Source organism: Giraffa tippelskirchi, chromosome 1, assembly GCF_054371585.1.
Source record: "Giraffa tippelskirchi isolate mGirTip1 chromosome 1, T2T-mGirTip1v1.2.pri, whole genome shotgun sequence".
Taxonomy (NCBI): Eukaryota; Metazoa; Chordata; class Mammalia; order Artiodactyla; family Giraffidae; genus Giraffa; species Giraffa tippelskirchi.
This window is the reverse complement of record NC_137275.1, coordinates 69009471-69030964: the sequence shown is the minus strand read 5'-3', so window position 1 is coordinate 69030964 and position 21494 is coordinate 69009471. Positions and strand designations below refer to the sequence as shown.

General features: G+C 40.6%; 1 protein-coding gene across 14 annotated transcripts in view; it reads right to left on the bottom strand.

Annotated features, from left to right (window-relative positions):
- ADGRA3 (adhesion G protein-coupled receptor A3) overlaps nucleotides 1–21494 on the bottom strand; it is a 132016-nt gene that overhangs the window by 89478 nt on the left and 21044 nt on the right. For all 14 annotated transcript variants that reach the window (XM_081547272.1, XM_081547593.1, XM_081547326.1 and 11 more), the window contains exon 2: nucleotides 7098–7169. Coding sequence is in view for 10 of the 14 variants with exons in the window: in XM_081546654.1 (XP_081402780.1) it covers nucleotides 7098–7169 (72 nt within the window). In the remaining 4 variants the exon portion in view is untranslated. The remainder of the gene's footprint in view (nucleotides 1–7097; nucleotides 7170–21494) is intronic.

The following is a 21494-nucleotide window of genomic DNA, read 5'->3' as shown; positions in this document are numbered from 1 at the left end:
GGACCTCTTGGCCTCTGAACTGACATATACATGTCTGCTATTCATAAGCCACCCAGCTCATGGCATCTCGTTACAGCAGCCAGAACGGGCTGAGACAGATGATAAATGGATGGAAAAGTAAAACGTGGCTGAGAGACAGGATTACACTACCTGACCTTCACCATTAAAGTCTTTTTAGTCAATTAGAGCTAGCCACAAAATCATTAGGATATTCATAGTCAGACAATGTAGAGACTGCTACATCTCATTCATAAGCACTAATATTTCCCAATAAAAGTAGAGGGTCATGATGTCTGCCATTGACTTTCAAATAATTCAGCAAACATATATACGTAGGCACATTCCAATATAAAGGAAAACAATAATGGCATGTTGTTATTAATGACTGAGTAAGTAAATTGGTAATATCAGAGTTTACTACATCATTCTTTCAATTTTCTGTATGTTGAAAATTTTAATACAAATTTTGTTCTCACTATTTTTAGTCCCATGAATTACAACTAGTCCTCAGGCTCAATTTATTAGTTCTCATCTCCCCGCCCCCCTTCCCCGCCACAACCAACCCCAACTCTTTATTTCAAAGATATGATTTTAGGAAAAACCTGAATCAGTGTTTTTGACCTATATAAGGAAAAAAGTTCTGCAAAAAGAAATATACAATGTCAGTTCTATTTTTTTAAAACATATGTTTTGTTTATCAGATTTTAAAGAGTATCTACAACAGGAAGTGATTTAGCTAAAGCAGTGCATAAATTTGTGGTCAATGATGTACTGCATGTATTTCTACAAAATACCTCTCATGAATAACCGACTATAATATGATTTAAAGATGCGCTTTTTCTTCAATAATAAAAAATTCTTGACATATTATATAATATTTAATAATAGCCATATTAATCAGGCATTGCCAAAAGATATTTATAGTCAAATTCTTTCATTTAACATTGCCCTCCTCCTCCCTACCTTTACCAACCCACAACTTCCCTAGTGAACACGAGTCTAAGTTGAGGATATACAGCTAAATCTGAATGTTGCATCATTAAAATATAAATGAAAAGGCACATAAGAATTGCATAAACAAAATTAAAGAACTATCTTAACTGTTGCTAAAAGAGCTAAATCTTTCTTCCCTGGCAGGAGAGTGGATAAGAATCTTCATGCCAATGCAGGGGATGTGGGTTTGATCCCTAGGTTGGGAAGATGCCACACCCCATGGTCAACTAAAGCCTGTGTGCCACAACGACTTTTTCTGAGGCAATCATCACCACCCCTCTCCAGGCTCACAACTGTATCTGTAGCCCAACCTCACCATTCTCTTGAGTTCCCTATTGCATACACAGTGGTCTAACTCAATACCTACATCTGGACATCTCACAGCCACCTCAAAAACCGACCCAGTATCAGGAGCTCTAGTTTGTGCTTTATCAAGTCCTCCCAAGTGATTCTACTGCACACCAAGTTGGACAACCACCAGTCCAGTGAGAGTACTAGTCTCTAAATAGAGATTATAGGCTTTAAATAACCTTAGAATTAACACTTCCCTGAGCTCAAAACAAAAAGGTCCATCTAGTCAAGGCTATGGCTTTTGCAGTAGTCATGTATGGATGTGAGAGTTGGACTATAAAGAAAGCTGAGCACCGAAGAATTGATGCTTTTGAACTGTGGTGTTAGAGAAGCCTCTTGAGAGTCCCTTGGACTGCAAGGAGATCCAACCAGTCCATCCTAAAGGACATCAGTCCTGGGTGTCCATTGGAAGGACTGATGTTAAAGCTGAAACTCCAATACTTTGGCCACCTCATGCGAAGAGCTGACTCATTGGAAAAGACCCTGATGCTGGGAAAGATTGAGGGCAGGAGGCGAAGGGGACAACAGAGGATGAGATGGTTGGATGGCATCACAGACTCGATGGACATGAGTTTGGGTAAACTCCAGAAGTTGGTGATGGACCGGGAGGCCTGGCGTGCTGCGGTTCATGGGATCGCAAAGAGTTGGACAGTGACTGAACTGAACTGAACTGATAGCTCAGTTGGTAAAGAATCTGCCTGCAACGTAGGAGACCCCGTTTTGATTCCTGGGTCAGGAAGATCTGCTGGAGAAGAGATAGACTACCCACTCCAGTATTCTTGGGCTTCCCTTGTGGCTCAGCTGGTAAAGAATCACCTGCAATGCGGGAGACTTGGATTCAATCCCTGGGCTGGGAAGATTCCCTGGAGAAGGGAAAGGCTACCCACTTCGGTATTCTGGCCTGGAGAATTCCATGGACTATATAGTCCATGCAGTCGTGAAAAGTCAGACACAACTGAGAGACTTTCATTTCACTTCCCTACTTCCCGCTTATCCCAACCCCTCATTCCAGCAGCCAGAGCATCTTCCACTTACAGTGCATGCGTGTTAAGTCACTCCAGTCATGTCCGACGCTTTGAGACCCTATGGATCAAAGCCTGCCAGGCACCTCTATCCAAGGGATTCTCCAGGCAAGAATGCTGGAGTGGGTTGCCATGCCGTTCTCCAAGGACTGTCCGGACCTAGGAATCAAATCTGCATCTCTTTCGTCTCCTACACTGGCAGATGGATTGTTTACCACTAGTGCCACCTGGGAAGCCCCTCTGCTCACAGTCAGTCAGTCAGTCAGTTCAGTTGCTCAGTCGTGTCCGACTCTTTGCAACCCCATGGACTGCAGCACACCAGGCTTCCCTGTCCATTACCAACCCTCGGAGCTTACTCAAACTCATGTCCATCGAGTCGGTGATGCCATTCAACTATCTCATTCTCTGTCATCTACTTTTCCTTCTGCCATCAATCGTTCCCAGCATCAGGGTCTTTTCCAGTAAGTCAGTTCTTCACAACAGGTGGCCAAAATATTGGAGCTTTAGCTTTAGCATCAGTCCTTCCAATGAATATTCAGGACTGATTTCCTTTAGAATGGATTGGTTGGATCTTCTTGCAGTCCAAGGAACTCTCAAGAGTCTTCAACATCACAGTTCAAAAGCATCAATTCTTCGGTGCTCAGCTTTCTTTATAGTCCAACTCTCACATCCATACATGACTACCGCTCACAGTAGCTCATAGTAAAAGCCAAGGTCCTTACAAGAACCCTCTACAATCTGTCCCACCAATACCTCTTTGGCTTCACTCTGGTCTCCTTGCTATTCCTCAAACACAAGCAACACACTTCACAGCACAGCTTTTGCACCTACAAGTCTGGCTGCCTATAATATTCTTTCCTCAAGGCTCAATTTTGCTCTAAGCCTTCGCACTATCACCATGCAAAATTCACATACATAGTGCATAGGTGTGCAAACGCCACTCCCTGCTGTATGTTTCTTTACCCATAGTACAGTCATTCCTTTAGTTCCAGGACCCCCACAAACACCAAAATCCAGACACTGAAGTCCTTTATGTAAAATGGCATAGTAGAGTCAGTCCTCCATACCATGCAGGATGGAACGTGGAGCAGGGGGACCTGTACTTATCAATTTGCTTGCTATGTTTATTCTATTTCTCCCCATCACAACATAAACTCTTTGAAAACAGGACCTTTGACAACAAAGGACTGGGATTCACTAATGAATCCCAAGCCTAAGACAGGGTGGGCAATTAATAAATATCTGCTGAACAAATTTAGATTAGCTACTCAGGAAAGACTTAATAATGATTGAGACAATACTTGTACCAAGCCTTGATGTGAGACCATTTACCTTTTTAATGGTTTTAATTAACATGATACAATAAATCTACATCAGTTATCCATGGCACACACTTTTAAAAGAATGCAAATTAACCTTTTAAAAAAGTAGATCATAACTAGGAAACCAGTTTTCAAGATGTCATAAAGAGGTATTTTGTCCTAAAAATAAAAACCCCAAACCCTAAATAAAAACTCAAAAGAATCTAAAAAAAAAAAACAGTATGTATATGTATAACTGATTCACTTTGCTGTACACCTGAAACTAACATAACAATGAAAATCAACTATACTCAAATAAAAATCCTTAAAGAAAAGCACACACACCACACACTGTGCTACTTTCTTATGAGGGACAAAAGCAAATACAAATGATGGAAAACAAGAAAGCTCCCAAACGAAACCAAACATTTGGAAGAACAATTGGTAAGCCTAAAGAAAAAGGTTCCATTCTATATGGAGTTTGTAGGAAGGTGTGTGTCCACCCACACCAGTTTTACTTTGTGGAAAAAAAAGAGAAAACTAATCCTCTTAAGAAATCCATTCTTCAACCCAAAAGAACTGCCAAGACGGCTTGCCTTGCAGGTTTTACTCCATCTCTGGGGCACACATGCTAGCTAGTTCAACCCAGCCAGCCCCTACTATTCTACCCCACGCACCCTACCCAGCACTACTAAGCCCATCTCTTATTCTGCATGGCCTGGCTACAGGAATTTTAAGGCCAGACCTTTACAGTTTTGGCCCTAGTCTGAATAATTCCTTGACCTACCACTTGCTTTTTATACCACATCCCATTCTGGGAAGTGTTTGTTAAAGGAATAAGTCTGCTACAGTGTTTTCAGGTAATTTTTGAAAGATTTGAAAATGATGTCATTTATACAAACATGAAGTCATTTATCCAGCTAGCTCTGTCTTAAGCTGGGTTCCCAGAAGCAGCCCAGGACACTTCCAAAGTACTTCCTGGCAACCAGCAGGATTCTGCAGAGAGAGCGCCCTCTCTCTGCTAACAACCCCAAGCCTATCCTGCCGCTTCCCCTGGGAAACCCTTGGATAAACCCTTCGATAGACAGTCCTAGCCCACACACTTCAATGGCTACTCGACCAGCTCTCCTGCTCCCACGTCATACTGGGTCCTAAGAAATCTGGGATTTTGCTTCCCCAGGAAAGAGGCCTCAGACGCCCCTTTGGATCCAGAACCTTATATTGACTTCACGTAATCTTTTTCCCTGTCTTTTTCCCTGTCTCCCCCTCATCCCAGGTAGGAACAGGGAGGAAGGCAAAGACAGAGCACCTTCCTGGGGACCAACCAACATGTAAGCTCTGTCTACATACATTCCCTCTAACTCTCCAATTAGCCCACAGAGTATGTATCAAGGTAAGGAATAATTTTTCCACATCTTTTGAAACCTCTTTTCTACACTTGGACTAGGACTTCGGGAACTCACTGGTCAAAAAGAGTCCTTTTTTCTGTTCTGTTATCTATTCTCCTAAGGCAGAGTAGTTAGGAAACAGGTAAGGAAAATATACATTGGTTAATCTATCAAAATACTACATCACTGTCACAGGCTGAACATTTCCTGTGTTGAGGTCAAAACCCCCAGTACCTCAATGCTGTCCACACTTCTGATGTGCATGAACCACCACAGCAATCCTGGTGGCAAAAGTAACTTGTGTTTCTGAACACAACAGACATCACAGCACCCTGGAGTGCCCATTACCTTTCCCTTGGAAAGGGCAAACCTTGCTGATCCTGCATCACTGAGCATCTATATGCAGGGCCTGATACTGTGCTGTGTGTGACAGGGTATCTGTCAGGCACGATGACTTTTATTACAAGGAATGGAAAACTAAACAGGATCACGCTGCCTCTTACGACTCTAACAGTCCAGAGGGAGTCCTGCTTCAGGAAGGTCATGCCAGCTCCCCTCCACTCACCCAACAGGCCTACCCCACCCTCCTCTGTGCGTCAGCTCTGGTCCAAGCCCGCAGCATGGCGGCTTCTGTACCAGAAGTACAACCATCTTTCTGATGACAGGGAGGAAACTCCTCTCCCCAAAGCCCCAAGCAAATCTCAACTGGATTCAACTGGGTCAGATACCCATTCCTGGACCAGTGACCATGGAGTGTGTGTGGACGGTTCTCTCAAGGAAAGGCCTGGACAAGAGGTGCAGCCAGCATCCTCGGAAGCAAACGGACAATGTGGAACACGACAGGAAGCCTCGAATGAAAACAGAAAAAAAAAAATCTGAGAAGCACTACTGTGTAAAGATCATTTTATAGGAGTGTATGTGTACACATATGTGTGTGTATATACAATTATATGTACACATGCACACGTGAATGCACTGCTATATACGTATATGTAAATGCATATATTACATAGGTATATGTAAACGCATTGCTACATACGTATATGTACATGAGTAGAGGGGAGCTGGAAGCCCCTGATATAACCTAATCTAAAGACATTTGATCTCAATGAAAGGAACAGAGACATATCCAAAAAGACGAAGAATTTAGATGCTACGTACTTAAATAATACATCTGAGATCAAAGCAATAAAGTCCTGTAGGAATCAGTTGTGGGAGAAGACACCAAGTGAAACGGTCAAGAAAAGGCCACACAGAAGTAGAGAAAGGGAAGAAATGAGAACTAAGAAAATGAGAAAAGTCTGTTATCCAACAGAAATGGAGATGCTCCCTGTGTCACCGGCTCCCTGCTGTATCTGAAACGTTATCTGAAGTGTATAAGTAATATGGGAATTGGAAACATGATCCTAGAGTAGCATTCAGCATACAAGCAAATTAAAGATCCACTGTGCAAAATTCACCAAGGCAAAAAATAAGTGATGCTTGTTACACATCTGGTCAGAAGCAAAACTAGACCTAACTGTTAAGCAAAACAAAAGGATCATATTCAAAGACGGCTGAATAAAATATTAAGTTTATACAAAAGTACTCTGCTTGGATGAGGTTTTTTTTAATTCTGCTGAACTAACTTAGAAGGTACACACATTTCATGACAGAATTTCAAAACAGCATTGACGCTTTAAAAGCCACAGGTCATCAAACTATGCTGCACAGCCTGTTTTGTAAGTAAAGTTACATCCACACTGATTCGTGTATGTATTGTCTATGGCTGCTTTCTCCAGACAGTGGCATAACTGGGTCACAGTGACAGAGACCATACGGCCCACAAAGCCTAAATTATTTAATATCTGGCCCTTACTGAAAGTTTGCCCTTCTCTGCTTTAAAGTATTGCTTTTTAAAATTCAATTATGAAAAAAAAATAAATTCTGAGATGTTTCATAATTGGGAAAATTATTTTGAAAAGTTGATAGCTTAGTAACAGACTTACACGGAAAATGTATTAAACAAAATACCAATAAGATGATAATAAAAGAATACTCACAATCTTTCAAGGAGACTTAACCCAGAAAATGAGCCATTCTTCAGCTCGGATATTTTATTGTTACTCAGAATCCTAAAAATGACAACAAAAAAAAGGTAAGTTGCCGAATATACGTACATCATTAATATCAAAGTAATTTAGCTTATTACGTTTAAACTATAGGAAGTCTAAGAAGTCACTTATTACCCAAAGAATTTTTGAGATGCCTGAAAAAAATGGGAGCTTCCTTCTTTCAGAAACAACCCAAAATGGCTAATTTGCACATCTTGTCACATCTTAAATTGTTCTTGTCACCCTAAACTAAGACATTTGAAATAAAAAGTCAAAATAAAATAGCTCTAAGTTCAGTATAAGAATAAAGAATGTCATATACATTTACAAAACTAATTTATATAAACTGAATATCTACTTAAAAATTGGATATTTAATACAAAAAGAGCTCTATCAAGTACTGACTTGAAAAGAAACACAGGGCTTCCCTGGTGGCTTACTGGTAAAGAATCCGCCTGCCAATGCAGGGGACACTCATTGGCATGTTCCCTAATCCAAGAGAAGCCCACATGCCATGGAGCAACTAAGCCTATGAGCCACAACTACTGAGCCCACACGTGCTCTAGAGCCCGTGCTGCACAACAAGAGAAGCCACCACAATGAGAAGCCCACACACCGCATCTAGAGTAGCCCCTGCTCACTGCCAACTAGAGAAGAGCCCACACAGAAACAAAGACCCGGCACAGCCAATAACAGATCAATAAATACATAAAACTATTTTAAAAAGAGAAATACAGTATCTTCTAGATGCCATTTCAATAATACTGAATATTATTTGCAACTTAACTATATACAAATCTGTATGTGTGAAAATATTACACTTTTTGCACACATTCACAGACAGACACAGGTAGCTGTACTGCAATACTACAACTCATGGATTAGGATGATGTTCTTTAAAAACCTGGAAACAAAAAAATGATTTAAGAGAAGTCCTGGTCGAGCCACCACCATGGCGGAACTTGCCTAAGAGCAGACAATGTGCACATGGTCTTGCTTCCTCTCTAGGCTCTGTAACTACGCTCCTTTTGTATCTTGGATGCCAATAAGGAATTTCCACATAGAAGGGGAAAATGTTAAAGCTATCTTACTTGGGGGAGTGGAAATAATGAGATAAAGTAAATGAAAAAAACCAGCCTTAGAAGAGTTAAATTAATGGCTCAAGACCATACTAGAAAATGGCAGAGCTGGAATAGGAACCCTGGTACCCTTCACTCCAAACCCACTGTTCTTGAATATACACCAATGCTGGTCAAGAGACACCCTTACTGTCATTTTAGGCAGAAAACTCTCCACCCTACAAGGTGCTGTACAACTTCAGGGGCAGACCCTTCACACTGGGTACAGGCTGAGGGCTGCCCCCAATCCAGAATGGGCCAACACTGTACATACAAACGTTAACAGAACACCCCTGGGTCATAAGGTTTCAGGCACTCACTTTCATTTTGTTTACTCTCATCTTTCCTTAAGAGTCCATTATGTGTATGAAAGCAAGCAAAAAGAAATAGCCATTTGACTGATTTTCTTTAGTTTGAAGTTAAAAAAAACAGCTAATGCAGATTAACATTTCACAGCATTTTTGTGATAAAGTCAAGCTTACGTGTGCTTGAAGCCCAGCTCTATCATGTTCAATTACACTGGTCATGAGCAAGTCACTCCATTTCTCTGTAATGCAATTTCTCATTTATAAATGGGAAGAACAGTATCTATTGATACCTCGTATAATTCTAGAAACAAAGCAGAAAACACCTCACACACACAATGAGTATAATGTTTCAGATTCTATTTCCTTGGTTCTAAGACACACATCTTCCCTCATTTTAATGTTTCTGAAGTCAAAATGTATCTGGCAATCAAAGCATATCACTAGGTAGTACTTTCCCTCTCCTCCAACCTGTTACTAAAGCAAGGATAAGGCCTAAACCACTGGAACCAAGAAAAACATGGTGATCAAGAACATGCCAATTAAAACATCATTTTCTCTAATCAAAGCTGCAAAAGGACTTTAAGTAGTTGCTGCTGCTGCTGCTAAGTCTCTTCAGTCGTGTCCGACTCTGTGCGACCCCAGAGACGGCAGCCCACCAGGCTCCCCCGTCCCTGGGATTCCCCAGGCAAGAACACTGGAGTGGGTTGCCATTTCCTTCTCCAATGCACGAAAGTGAAAAGTGACAGTGAAGTCGCTCAGTCGTGTCCGACTCTTTGCGACCCCATGGACTGCAGCCTACCAGTCTCCTCCATCTATGGGATTTTCCAGGCAAGAGTACTGGAGTGGGGTGCCATTGCCTTCTCCGTTAAGTAAGTAGTAGGCATGGGCAAAAGCAAACATGGACTTGGACTTGGACAAGGCCACAAAGGTCACTGTAACAGCATTTCTCTGGCAGTCCATATCCAAGAGCTACCAACCTTGCCTTCCTAAAACAGTCAGGGCTCCTAAGCTAACAAGTCATCAAATCTAACAAGAAATATATTCAATGATCTAATTTAAGCATGATTTATACCAAAGAGTTCAGCTTTTGTAAGAGGGGGAGTTGAACACATGATGGTACACCAAACAACAAAATTGTGCACATCCGTTAAAAAATTATCCTTTTAAAGGAAACTTGATAAAAAGGAAAATGCTTATAACCAGTTACAAAGCAAAGAACAAAACTGACACCATTGACTGGAATGAATATAATGCAGAGACAAAAAAGACTTGGAAGAAATATATCACAATTATCACTATCTTAGTGATGAGGCTCCTACTTCTCTCTTAGTCTCTATAATCTTGCAGTATTTTGAAATATCTAGAATGACTCTTCTCTTTGAAACAGACTTGGATGATAAACATAAGAATCTTAATTACCAATATAGCTTGAAATTGAGCTAATTTTGAGTATATCTTAGCAATAAACATTGAAGTAAGGAATACTTTATTTCTGCTGAGATTAAAGCTCACATTTCATTATTTACATTCAAAAAAGGTTTATGTAGTGACTGCTACTTAAAAGGCAGTAAAAGTAATGCAAAGAACAATGTGGTTGCTATCTCAAGCTTTTGAGACCTCACCAGTAATAAATGACTCAGTCTCTGACAAGCCACTTCACTTTTCTACGCAGACTTCTGTTTCATCATTTTTAAGACAGAAAAGATTAGGCAAGAATGATCCCCAAGCACCTTCTAACTTCTTTCAATTTTTTATAATTATTCATGTTGTAATGAGCAAAGCTGAAGAAATTGATGGTGACTGAGAATTTACAAGCAATGAACCAAAAGTAAGGAAATAAAGGAAAACGACACAAAGCTACCAAGCTCAGTGCCACCACTACGCTGTTTCTGAATGAAGAGTGAAACCTACACACAGAAGTAGCTTGGGAAAAACTGCCAGGATGGGGACTGAATTACACTCAGTGAGATTTGGTATTGCTTCAGCAAAAGGCCTGTCATTTGCTCAGTCATAAAGGCTTTACTACGATAAATGACAGACTTTATTGATGAGAGTAAAAGGGAAGATATTTTATCACACTTAAAAAGTTATAACTGTAACCTTAAAAATATAGTTTACAACCTCATGTTAATATATTCAGTCTACATATTACTTGATGTGTTTAAGGATTTTTGTAAGAAAACAGGATCAGTATGAATAAATCTACTCGGCAGACAGTTTTTATACTCAATTTTGAGACAGAAGGACTGTGGAACTAGCAAGTGCATAATACCATGTATCATTATAAACCTAAAACCTATTCATAATCAATATTTTTGTTGACACCTTTGAAATTTCAAACTTTCTAGGAGGTAACTAAATGAAAAATGTAAAACCTGACCAGAGTTACAAAGCTTATATATACTCATTTCTGTTCTATACTAATGATGTTACCACCACATTATCTACAGGCAACACTCAAGGAATGCTTTTATGGGTTCATGCCTCTGGAATTCAACACAAGGAGAGTTTGATGTCCACTGCTACCATTTAACCCAGAAACAAGTTAGTTTGGTGTATAATTTATGCCTGAAACATGAAAAAAGGAATAAGACAAAATGTAGACATTTTTTTTTTAATCAAAAGGTTATGAAGCAGAAGGAAATAAAAATTCAGCATTACAATTTCTCAGTTGCATGCTATTCCAACTCCCAGAATGGAATGCTATGAGCATTAAATATTCAGAGCAAACGTTAGGAACATAACTCTTAAAATCAATATAATTTCCTGAAAGAAAAAAAATAGTCAAAAAAGATAAATAAGGAAAAAAAAGATAAACAGGGTCATTAGAGTGGGTTGAATGGTGTTCCTCAAAAACGTATGAAACTGAAAGTGTTAGTCATTCAGTCGTGTCTGTCTCTTTGTCACTCCATGGTATGTAGCCCACCAGGCTCCTCTGTCCATGGAATTCTGGAGGCAAGAATACTGGAGTGGGATGCCCATTCCCTTCTCCAGGGGATCTTCCCAACTCAGGGATCAAATCTGGGTCTCCTGCATTGCAGGCAGACTCTTTACATACTGAGCCAGCAGGGAAGACTCCAAAAGGTATACCAAGAACTTGTGAATGCTATCTTAATTAGAAAAAAGGTATCTGCAATGAAGTTAAGGGTTTCAAGATAAGACTATCCTGAATTAGGCTGGGCTCTAAACACAGTGACAAGTGTCCCAGAAGAGAAAGAAAAGAGGATTCAGAGGGGATGTGAAAACAAGGACAGCCTTAGAAAGAGGAAAAAGAGAAAATGAAAGGTAGGCAGATATACCTAATATACAAGCATAATAACCAAAGATTTTCCAGATCTAAGGAAAAGTGCAAACAAAACTAGGTTCTTAAATGTAGTGTATTTTTAAAGCTTATTTTTTTACTTTTTAAAATCCATAGCAATGTTTAAAGATGCATAATATTTACAACCACTATCAAAGACAAACGACTAATTTCCCAAATATATAAAGAGCTCTTTAAAAAAAATCCCTAATAGAAAACCTAGCAAAGGCTGACAGATAGTTCATTGAAAGTAAACACTGGTGGATCATAACCACATGAAGAGATACACAGCCTTAATTACAAAAGAAATGCAACTTACTAAAACAGAACATCATAAATCACTTCTCAGAATGGGGAAAAATGTGGTAACACATTTGGACTCAGAGGGGAATAGCCACTCACATTTAGCTAAAAATTAGTACAATCACTATGGAGGGCAAAAGTACAAATGCATATATAATATGTGATTCATTAATTCCCCTTCTGAAAATTTACCCAAAAGACATACTCTGTTGCTGTTGTTTAGTCAGTAAGTCATGAATGACACTTTTGAGACTGTAGCCCACCCACCAGGCACTTCTGTCCATGGGATTTCCCAAGCAAGAATACTAGAGTGGATTGCCATTTCCTTCTCCAAAAGACATACTTGCACATGTACAAAATATAGTACATGTTAAATATTATATAATTATATATTTAGATAACAAAATTATTCATTGCTGTATTGTTTAAAAAAGGTAATTACTGAATATTTAAGTTGGTCCCAGGAATATGGGATTGGTTTAAGTCATCCATTAAATGGATACCACACAGAATGGGCAGCGGAGGGGGGGCACAGAGGTGGTGGTGAGGAAGCTTTCAGCTATTCATACAGATCAGACACACAGAAGACTGAGGGCATATATTTACATATTAAACGGTTCCATCCCTTGACATTTTTGATTTGCTAAAATAATAATACAAATTGATTTTCTACTAGATTTATCATGTAGAAGAGCACCTGTTATTGCTACATCTTTATCAAGTCCAAGAAAAATAGACAATATGGCTAGGCTACACTTCTGAGTCACTAACTCATACAATGGGCACACTGCCTAAATCTTTAGGGCCACCTGTGATAAGCTAAAATCAGAAATGTTAACTACTCAAAAGTGAATGTATAGTACTTTGCTTCATTTATCCCATTAATGAAAACTGGTGATTTCCCATGTTCTCTTGGGGGCAGCCAAATACAACCCGCCACCTGTTTTCTTGACAACCCATGGGCTCTAAGAATGGTTTTTTATGTTTTTTAATGGCTGAAAGAAAACCAAAAGAATAATACTTTATGACACATGAAAAAATCTATGAAATCCAAATTTCAGTGTTCTTAAAGTTTTACTGCAACACGACCATACCCATTTGTTCACATATTGTCTATGGCGGCTTTGATGCTATGACAGCAGACTTGATGAGTGCTGAAAGAGACCGTCCATGAAAGTCTAAAATATTTACTGTCTGGCCCATTACAGAAAAAGTTTGCCAACTCTTGCCTTAGTGTACTCTGTCTCAGCTTATTCTGTTTTCAGGCAAATGAAAATCAAGTGCTAATTTCTAAATTAATTCTTCCCACCAAGTAAGAATACGAGTATCTACTGGATTTCAAAACTCTCCATCGATTTGAATAATCTTTATTTTAAAATCACATTTAATTCTGCAAGGCACCAGCAATTACACACATTTTGCCCCACGTGTTATCTGTTCATCAATGCATCCTTCTGTTAACTGGACGCATTCATTCATTCCTGCAGAAAAAATTCTGGGGGGTATGCTCTGTCTCTGTGAGTCAAAAAATGTTTTGTCCTCGCTCTGTCACATCATCTTGTTTTAACAGCACTTCTCATTATCTGAAATTACTCTGCTCAGATATTGGTCTAGTTACACGTCTCCCATGACAAGGTAAAATCCATGATGCGTAGGGGATCTTTTTCAACTTGACTGTCACCACATCCTCACAAAAAAACATCATAATGGTGAACACTGGAGAAAGTCTATCTTGTAGCCATTCTTTTCTATATGGATACACACTCATTCACTCCTCACAAGAACACTATGAAACAGGCGCTATTGTTTTTTCAAAGACAGTAACAACAAAAAATTTGCAGGCTGGGCAACTTGCGCAGACTCAAATTCAGACCAAGTAGCAGGGTGAAGAGTCAAACAGTGCCTGATACATGAGAGACTCTTGGGGTTAAGGGAGATGGAGTACTAAGATCGCCCTTCCGGAAAGACCCTGTGCAGAAGAGCAGGCAACTGACCACTTCCAGCTGCGACTGTCCAGAAGATCTGCCTCAGTTCCAAGCAGAGGCCACCCACTTTGCAGGCAATGCCAGTCCAGGACTGAGATCCGCAGTGATAAGCAGGTTCTCCATCCCTGGTCAGTACAGACTCCCCAGTGGTCCTGCTCTGCACAAGACCCTCCTGCGGGGCCAGCCAAAACTTTCCCATAGCTGCAGGTAGTCTGCACCACCCAATCATCCTTCCTTCCCTCTCCTTTCACAGGTGCTAGACTTGCATCCCAATCCAGAGGCTTTCCATAACTTCTGCTTTATCTCCTTCCTCCCCTACCCACCGAGTTAGTTCCCGGACTTATTCTTCTAACCTCACTCCGGCATGTGCTTCCTAGAGGATCCAACAGATAAGACACACACAATATCTATTTGGTAAATGAGTGAAATAAAATTATGGCTGGGTTTAAGGTTCTGTGTTCAAAGATCCCTCTATAAGGGATTAATCATACAGCATCTACAATATCCAAGCACCCAGTCATACAGATGAGACATAAATTTCAGTCCCATGCTCATTCCTTCTTCTCTGAGACCTGTTGAAAAAGTCTGGAGGGGGCAGTGGCAGGAATAGAAAAAAAAAATCTACAGAATATGCCTAGATTTCTTCTTTTGTGTGCATGTGTGTTCAGTTTTGCCTGACTCTTTGCAACCCAACACAGACTCCTCTGCTCAGGGGATTTCCCAGGCAAGATACTGGAGTGGGTTACCATGCCCTCCTCCAGGGGAACTTGCCAACACAGGGACTGAAACCATGTCTCCTGCGTGTCAGGTGGATTCTTCACCACTGAGACACCTGGGAAGCCCCTTCCTCTTTTAATATTGCAGTAAAAGTTGTCTTAATATACTTTTTCCCACATTTTAACCCTTCTAAAATTAGGACCATCTTAAAATGGAAATCAAAAGAAATGTCCAGTTGCTAGAAAAAGGAATAAGTTATCAGTAGCTGTCCCTACTAGCAAATACACAAACTGTGGCTGAATGTGAAGTCTGAATCCTTAATGATGGCTTAATGTTGATACATTAAGTTTTCACCATGATACAGCACTGAAATAAAAAGCTATGTAATGGGAGACTGCATATTATATGACACTCAGCATAATTAAAGGCAGCAGAAATGTTAAATCTCCCAGAATTTAACATTTAGGAGAGGCTGGTGGGATTCATTCATGTGTCATGGAGAACTATCACTCAAGCAGCTCACATCTCTCATAAGCTGCCAGCTAATTTATAAGGGAAGCAGTTAAACTTCAATGAAACATGATTCAATGGAGGTGGAAGAAGTTTGTTAAATTAACCAAATAAAACCCTAATATTCTTTACAAACAGCCAAATCATACTGCCAAGTCTAAAGATGCAAAAGAAAAAGTCAAGATCACTTTTATAAAAAGCTCAGTAGTTTACAACACATGCACCATGCTGTCCAATATCTTAAAATAATTTATCATTTATACACAGAAAAGAAAAGGGGATTGATAAAAGGGTAAAATGTTATTAATGTCAAAACTGGTAAATCTGGGTATAAAATATGAGGGTTCTGCCCGTTATTCTTACTCTTTTAACTTTCATGTTTGAAATTATTTTCAAAGAACAGTACAAAGTTTTGTATTAAAATGACACTATGCATGACAAGAACGGTCAAATGATTCAGAAGATCTCTAAATGAGATGGCTGGGTGTCCACTTTCAGAAGTGGTATCTCATGATGTGGAGAAAAAACACTGACATTTTTAGAGAAATTAGCTCCCTTAGAAAAAAGCTGTTTGGAAACAGGCATCTGACTGTTGATGGCATCTTAGCAGCAAATATTGGCTGCTTTTTCTTCTCCATCTGTTCCTCAAGTTGGTTGGATACAGGCTCTCGTAGACCCATCCTTCACTTCTCTCAAGTCTTCATAATTCTTAAACCTTCTGCTTTGAATTTTAGAAGAAATCCTCGGCTCTGTTTTCCCGACCACTAATTTTCTCAGTCTGATGTGGTTCCTATTTTAATCTCGAGCCCATGTGCCTCCCCCAGCCGCCACAGTCTAACATTACAACCTCAGGGTTAACGTCTCCAATTGCCTCCTTTTCTCAACAACTCCTTTCCCTCAACAGCTGTTGCTTTCCGGATTTGTCCTTCTCTTGGATCTGAGACTAGGAATTAGAAGTTTCCTGTATTAACTTCTCCTTGATCATCCTGATGACCCATGGTTGCTTGCTCATCTTTACAAATGGGGGTCTGGACCAACGCAGATTCCCCGCTGCAGACGGTTTCTTGAGCACATATGAAAATAATGAGGAATAAGCAGGAAAGGGAGTTGAGCAAAAAGCGTTCATCTCAAGGCACAAAGTCTAATAATCCTTAGAAGGTAGGGACACAAACCTGGGGTCCTCAATGACGAAAACTTCAACTTCTGGCTACAGTCACCTACTGGTATTCTGCCTGGACAAATCTCCCAGCTTATTTAGAACTCCACTAAAGGGCTTTGCTGCAGAGGCGAACCCTACCACCAAGCCCGCTGAGTCAAACTCAACGAGAGCTGGTTCAGAGCTATTCATCCTGGCCATCACTCTCCTCACCACTTCTCCTCACCACTTCTGCTGCCACTCCCTGGAGTTTCAATTCTTGGGAATCTTCCAGGATCCTGTGAAGAAAAACTCATCTGTGTAGTTACTCCCTCTCCTGTCTCTATTGGGTTATAAGTTCCCGCGCCGTGTAGTTTCACCATCAATCTGATTCCCATCTGTTTTATTTATTCCACTGCATCCACATCGTGAGCCTGGAGCACTGCAGCACCTTTCTCAGTTTTCAGCCCCATTAGTTATGGGTCTGTTCGTATTTTCATGTTTCTTCTGTCGTTTTCAACAGAACTTTGGAAGGAAAGGAGAAAAAGTAAACAAGTGTGGTTCAATGTATATCCACTGAGGGGGTTGTAAAAGAGTCATTTCCTAAGAGTGGAGGGCTCCCTTCCTCTCCTGCATCCTCTCTCGATGCTACATGACTGGGATCAGGCTTCCTGTCTGGCCCATCCCAGCCCTGCACACAGGGAGGCTAGCCTTTCCCTTTATGTGGCCAAAACCCATAGAAAAATCTCAACCACCTTTCACTTAGCAGAAAGATGACATTCAATCACAAGGGTATCTGCTTAAAACAATGCCTCATACGTCCACCAAAGGTAAAGCTCCAGGTGTCCTGTAAAACAATCAGGTGTCGCTGGGCAAACCCATTCGTGAGTGCCACAGCCATCTGGTTCAGCATCCAATCGCCAAAGGCTAAACAAAGAGTCATATGGCAGGGAGGGGGTGCCAGAGGGAAGTTGTAATTCTGTTCCCTGACCTGGCCACTATTAAAAGACAAAGCTCAACTGAACAACTTTAAAAGCTCTTCCTGGCTTTATTCGGGCTCGGCTCAGATGGTAAAGAATTTGCCTGCAGTGCAGGTGCTGTGCTTAGTCACTCTGTCCCGTAAAACTCTGCGACCCCATGGACTGTAGCCTGTCAGTCTTCTCTGTCCATGGGGATTCTCCAGGCAAGAAAACTGGAGTGGGTTGCCATGCCCTCTTCCAAGGGATCTTCCCGCCCCAGGACTCAAACCGGGGTCTCCTGCATTGCAGGTGGATTCTTTACCAGTTGAGCTACCAAGCAAGCCCCGGCAGTGCAGGAGACCGAGATTTGATTCCCTGATCGGGATCAAACTTGCGCCCACTGCAATGAAAGCATGAATTCTTAACCACTGGACTGGCAGGGAAGTTCCTGAATAATTTTTAAAAATTAGGCAGAAAGTCAAAGATATCAACAGCTAACGTATTATTATAGAGTCACAATATAATTTATCACCAGACACTTGATGCTTATATTCACATTAATAATTACAGCAAGACAACAGGTGCTAACCTGGGCATATGGTCATCCTTAATACTCAAATGGTTCATTAAATAACCTTTCAAGTTTCCAGGCATTTCTATCAAAGATCTGACATTTTAAGGCCTCCTTTTTCTTATAATTATTTCAGAATTTTTATTCAGTAGTTTTATAAATAAAAGGGCTGATCTGCTGGTTCAGATGTAAAGAATCTGCCTGCAAAGCAGGAGACCTAAGTTTGACCACTGGGTCGGCAAGATCCTCTGGAGAAGGGAATTCTACCCACTCCAGTATTTTTGCCTGGAGAATTCCATGGACAGAGGAGGCTGCTGGGTTACAGTCTGAGGGGCTGCCAAGAGCAGACTGAACTTAACACTTCCACTTTTTTCCACTTTATTCAGTAGTTCTATAAATAGGAAGGAAATCTATTTTTCTGTTTTTGCATTAAGCAATAAGTTTGCATGTAATCAAATAGCATTTGGTTAATTAAGAAAAACTAAAGGGTTTTTTTTTAATGCCATACTACTGATGAGCTATGGACGGAGATTCATGACATTGTACAGGAGACTGGGATCAAAACCATCCCCAAGAAAAAGAAATGGCAAAAAGCAAAATGGCTGTCTGAGGAGGCCTTACAAATAGCTGTGAAAAGAAGAGAAGCCAAAAGCAAAGGAGAAAAGGAAAGATATACTCATTTGAATGCAGAGTTCCAAAGAATGACAAGGAGAGATAAGAAAGCCTTCCTCAGAGAAGGTGAGGGTGCGACGTTCTGGGAGAATAGCACTGAAACACGTATATTATCATATGTGAAACAGAACACCATTCCATGTTCGATGCGTGAGACAAATGCTCAGGGCTGGGGCAATGGGATGACCCAGAGGGATGGGATGGGGAGGGAGGTGGGAGGGGCGTTCAGGATGGGGAACACATGTAAACCCATGGCTGATTCATGTCAATGTATGGCAAAAACTACTACAATATTGTAAAGTAATTAGCCCCCAACTAAAATAAATAAATTTATTAAAAAAAAGAAAGCCTTCCTCAGCCATCAGTGCAAAGAAATAGAGGAAAACAACTGACTGCGAAAGACTAGAGATCTCGTCAGGAAAATTACAGATACCAAGGGAACATTTCATGCAAAGATGGGCTCAATAAACGACTGAAATGGTATGGACCTAACAGAAGCAGTAGATATTAAGAAGAGGTGGCAAGAAAACACAGAAGAACTGGACAAAAAAGGTCTTCATGACCCAGATAATCACAATGGTGTGATCACTCACCTAGAGCCTGACATCCTGGAATGTGAAGTCAAGTGGGCCTTAGGAAGCATCACTACGAACAAAGCTAGTGGAGGTGGAATTTCAGTTGAGCGATTTCAAATCCTAAAAGATGATGCTGTCAAAGTGCTGCACTCAATATGCCAGCAAATTTGGAAAACTCAGCAGTGGCCACAGGACTGGAAAAGGTCAGTTTTCATTCCAATCCCAAAGAAAGGCAATGCCAAAGAGTGCTCAAACTACCGCACAGTTGCACTCATCTCACATGCTAGTAAAGTAATGCTCAAAATTCTCCAAGCCAGGCTTCAGCAATACATGAACCGTGAACTTCCAGATGTTCAAGCTGGTTTTAGAACAGGCAGAAGAACCAGAGATCAAACTGCCAACATCTGCTGGATCATTGAAAACACAAGAGAGTTCCAGAAAAACATCTATTTCTGCTTTATTGACTATGCCAAAGCCTTTGACTGTGTGGATCACAATAAACTGTGGAAAATTCTGAAAGAGATGGGAATACCAGACCATCTGACCCGACTTGCCTCCTGAGAAATCTGTATGCAGGTCAGGAAGCAACAGTTAGAACTGGACATGGAACAACAGACTGGTTCCAAATAGGGAAAGGAGTATGTCAAGGATGTATATTGTCACCCTGCTTACTTAACTTATATGCAGAGTACATCATGAGAAATGCTGGGCTGGATGAAGCACAAGCTGGAATCAAGATTGCCGGGAGAAATATCAATAACCTCAGATATGCAGATGACACCACCCTTATGGCAGAAAGCGAAGAAGAACTAAAGAGCCTCTTGTTGAAAGTGAAAGAGGAGAGTGACAAAGTTGGCTTAAAGCTCAACATTCAGAAAACTAAGGTCATGGCATCTAGTCCCATCACTTCATGGCAAATAGATGGGAAAACAGTGGAAACAGTGAGAGACTTTTTATTTTGGGGGGCTCCAAAATCACTGCAGATGGTGACCACTGCCATGACATTAAAAGACACTTACTCCTTGGAAGAAAAGTTATGATCAACTTAGACAGTGTATTAAAAAGCAGAGACATTACTTTGCCAACAAAGGTCAGTCTAGTCAAAGCTATGGTTTTTCCAGTAGTCATGTATGGATGTGAGAGTTGGACGGTGAAGAAAGCTGAGTGCAGAAGAATTGATGCTTTTGAACTGTGGTGTTGGAGAAGACTCTTGAGAGTCCCTTGGACTGCAAGGAGATCCAACCAGTCCATCCTAAAGGAGATCAGTCCTGAACAGTCATTGGAAGGACTGATATTGAAGCTGAAACTCCAATACTTTGGCCACCTGATGCAAAGAACTGACTCATTTGAAAAGACCCTGATGCTGGTAAAGATTGAAGGTAGGAGGAGAAGGGGATGACAGAGGATGAGATGGTTGGATGCCATCACCGACTTGATGGATATGAGTTTGAGTAAACTCCAGGAGTTGGTGCAGGACAGGGAGGCCTGGCGTGCTGCGGTTCACGGCGTCGCAAAGAGTCAGACACGACTGAGTGACCGAACTGAACTGATTGTTTCCAAAATGCCTAAAAATGAAAAACTGCCTATTAAATAACACTTCATTTTATCTTAGGAACACATTAGCTCAATGAGAAAAGGAAGCCTATTTTTCAAGGTGTCTTTAACATCATAAAGAACACTGGACACTTAATATTTATGAATACAATAAAAGCATGCTTATTTGGCATTTTAATCAAATAGAGAGCTATCTCCTGAGACCAGAATGAGTTTCTTCTAGGATTTTGAGTCTGATTTTTAAGCTGAAATTCACGATGAACCTACTATGCATTAATTGAGTGTATTTGCGCATCTACTGTGTGCTGGTAGTTACATTAAAGGACACAACAATAGGTCTCAAGGACTAATACAACACATGAATCTTGGTATAAAGTGCTACAAGAGGACTGTATGATTCAACGAAAATATGGAGTTTAAATGTTGCAGAAATGCAAATGAATAAGGGAAACATTTCTGAACTTTGTTGTTAAATGAGGAAGAATTCAAAGTGCAAACAGGAAGGGGAAAATCCTTTTAAACAGAGATAAACTCTCTGTATTATTTTCTTTTGCTGCATAACGAATTACCACAAACTTAGCGCTTTAAATCAACACCTATTACTTAGCACACAGCTCTGCAGGTCAGAAGCCCAGAGC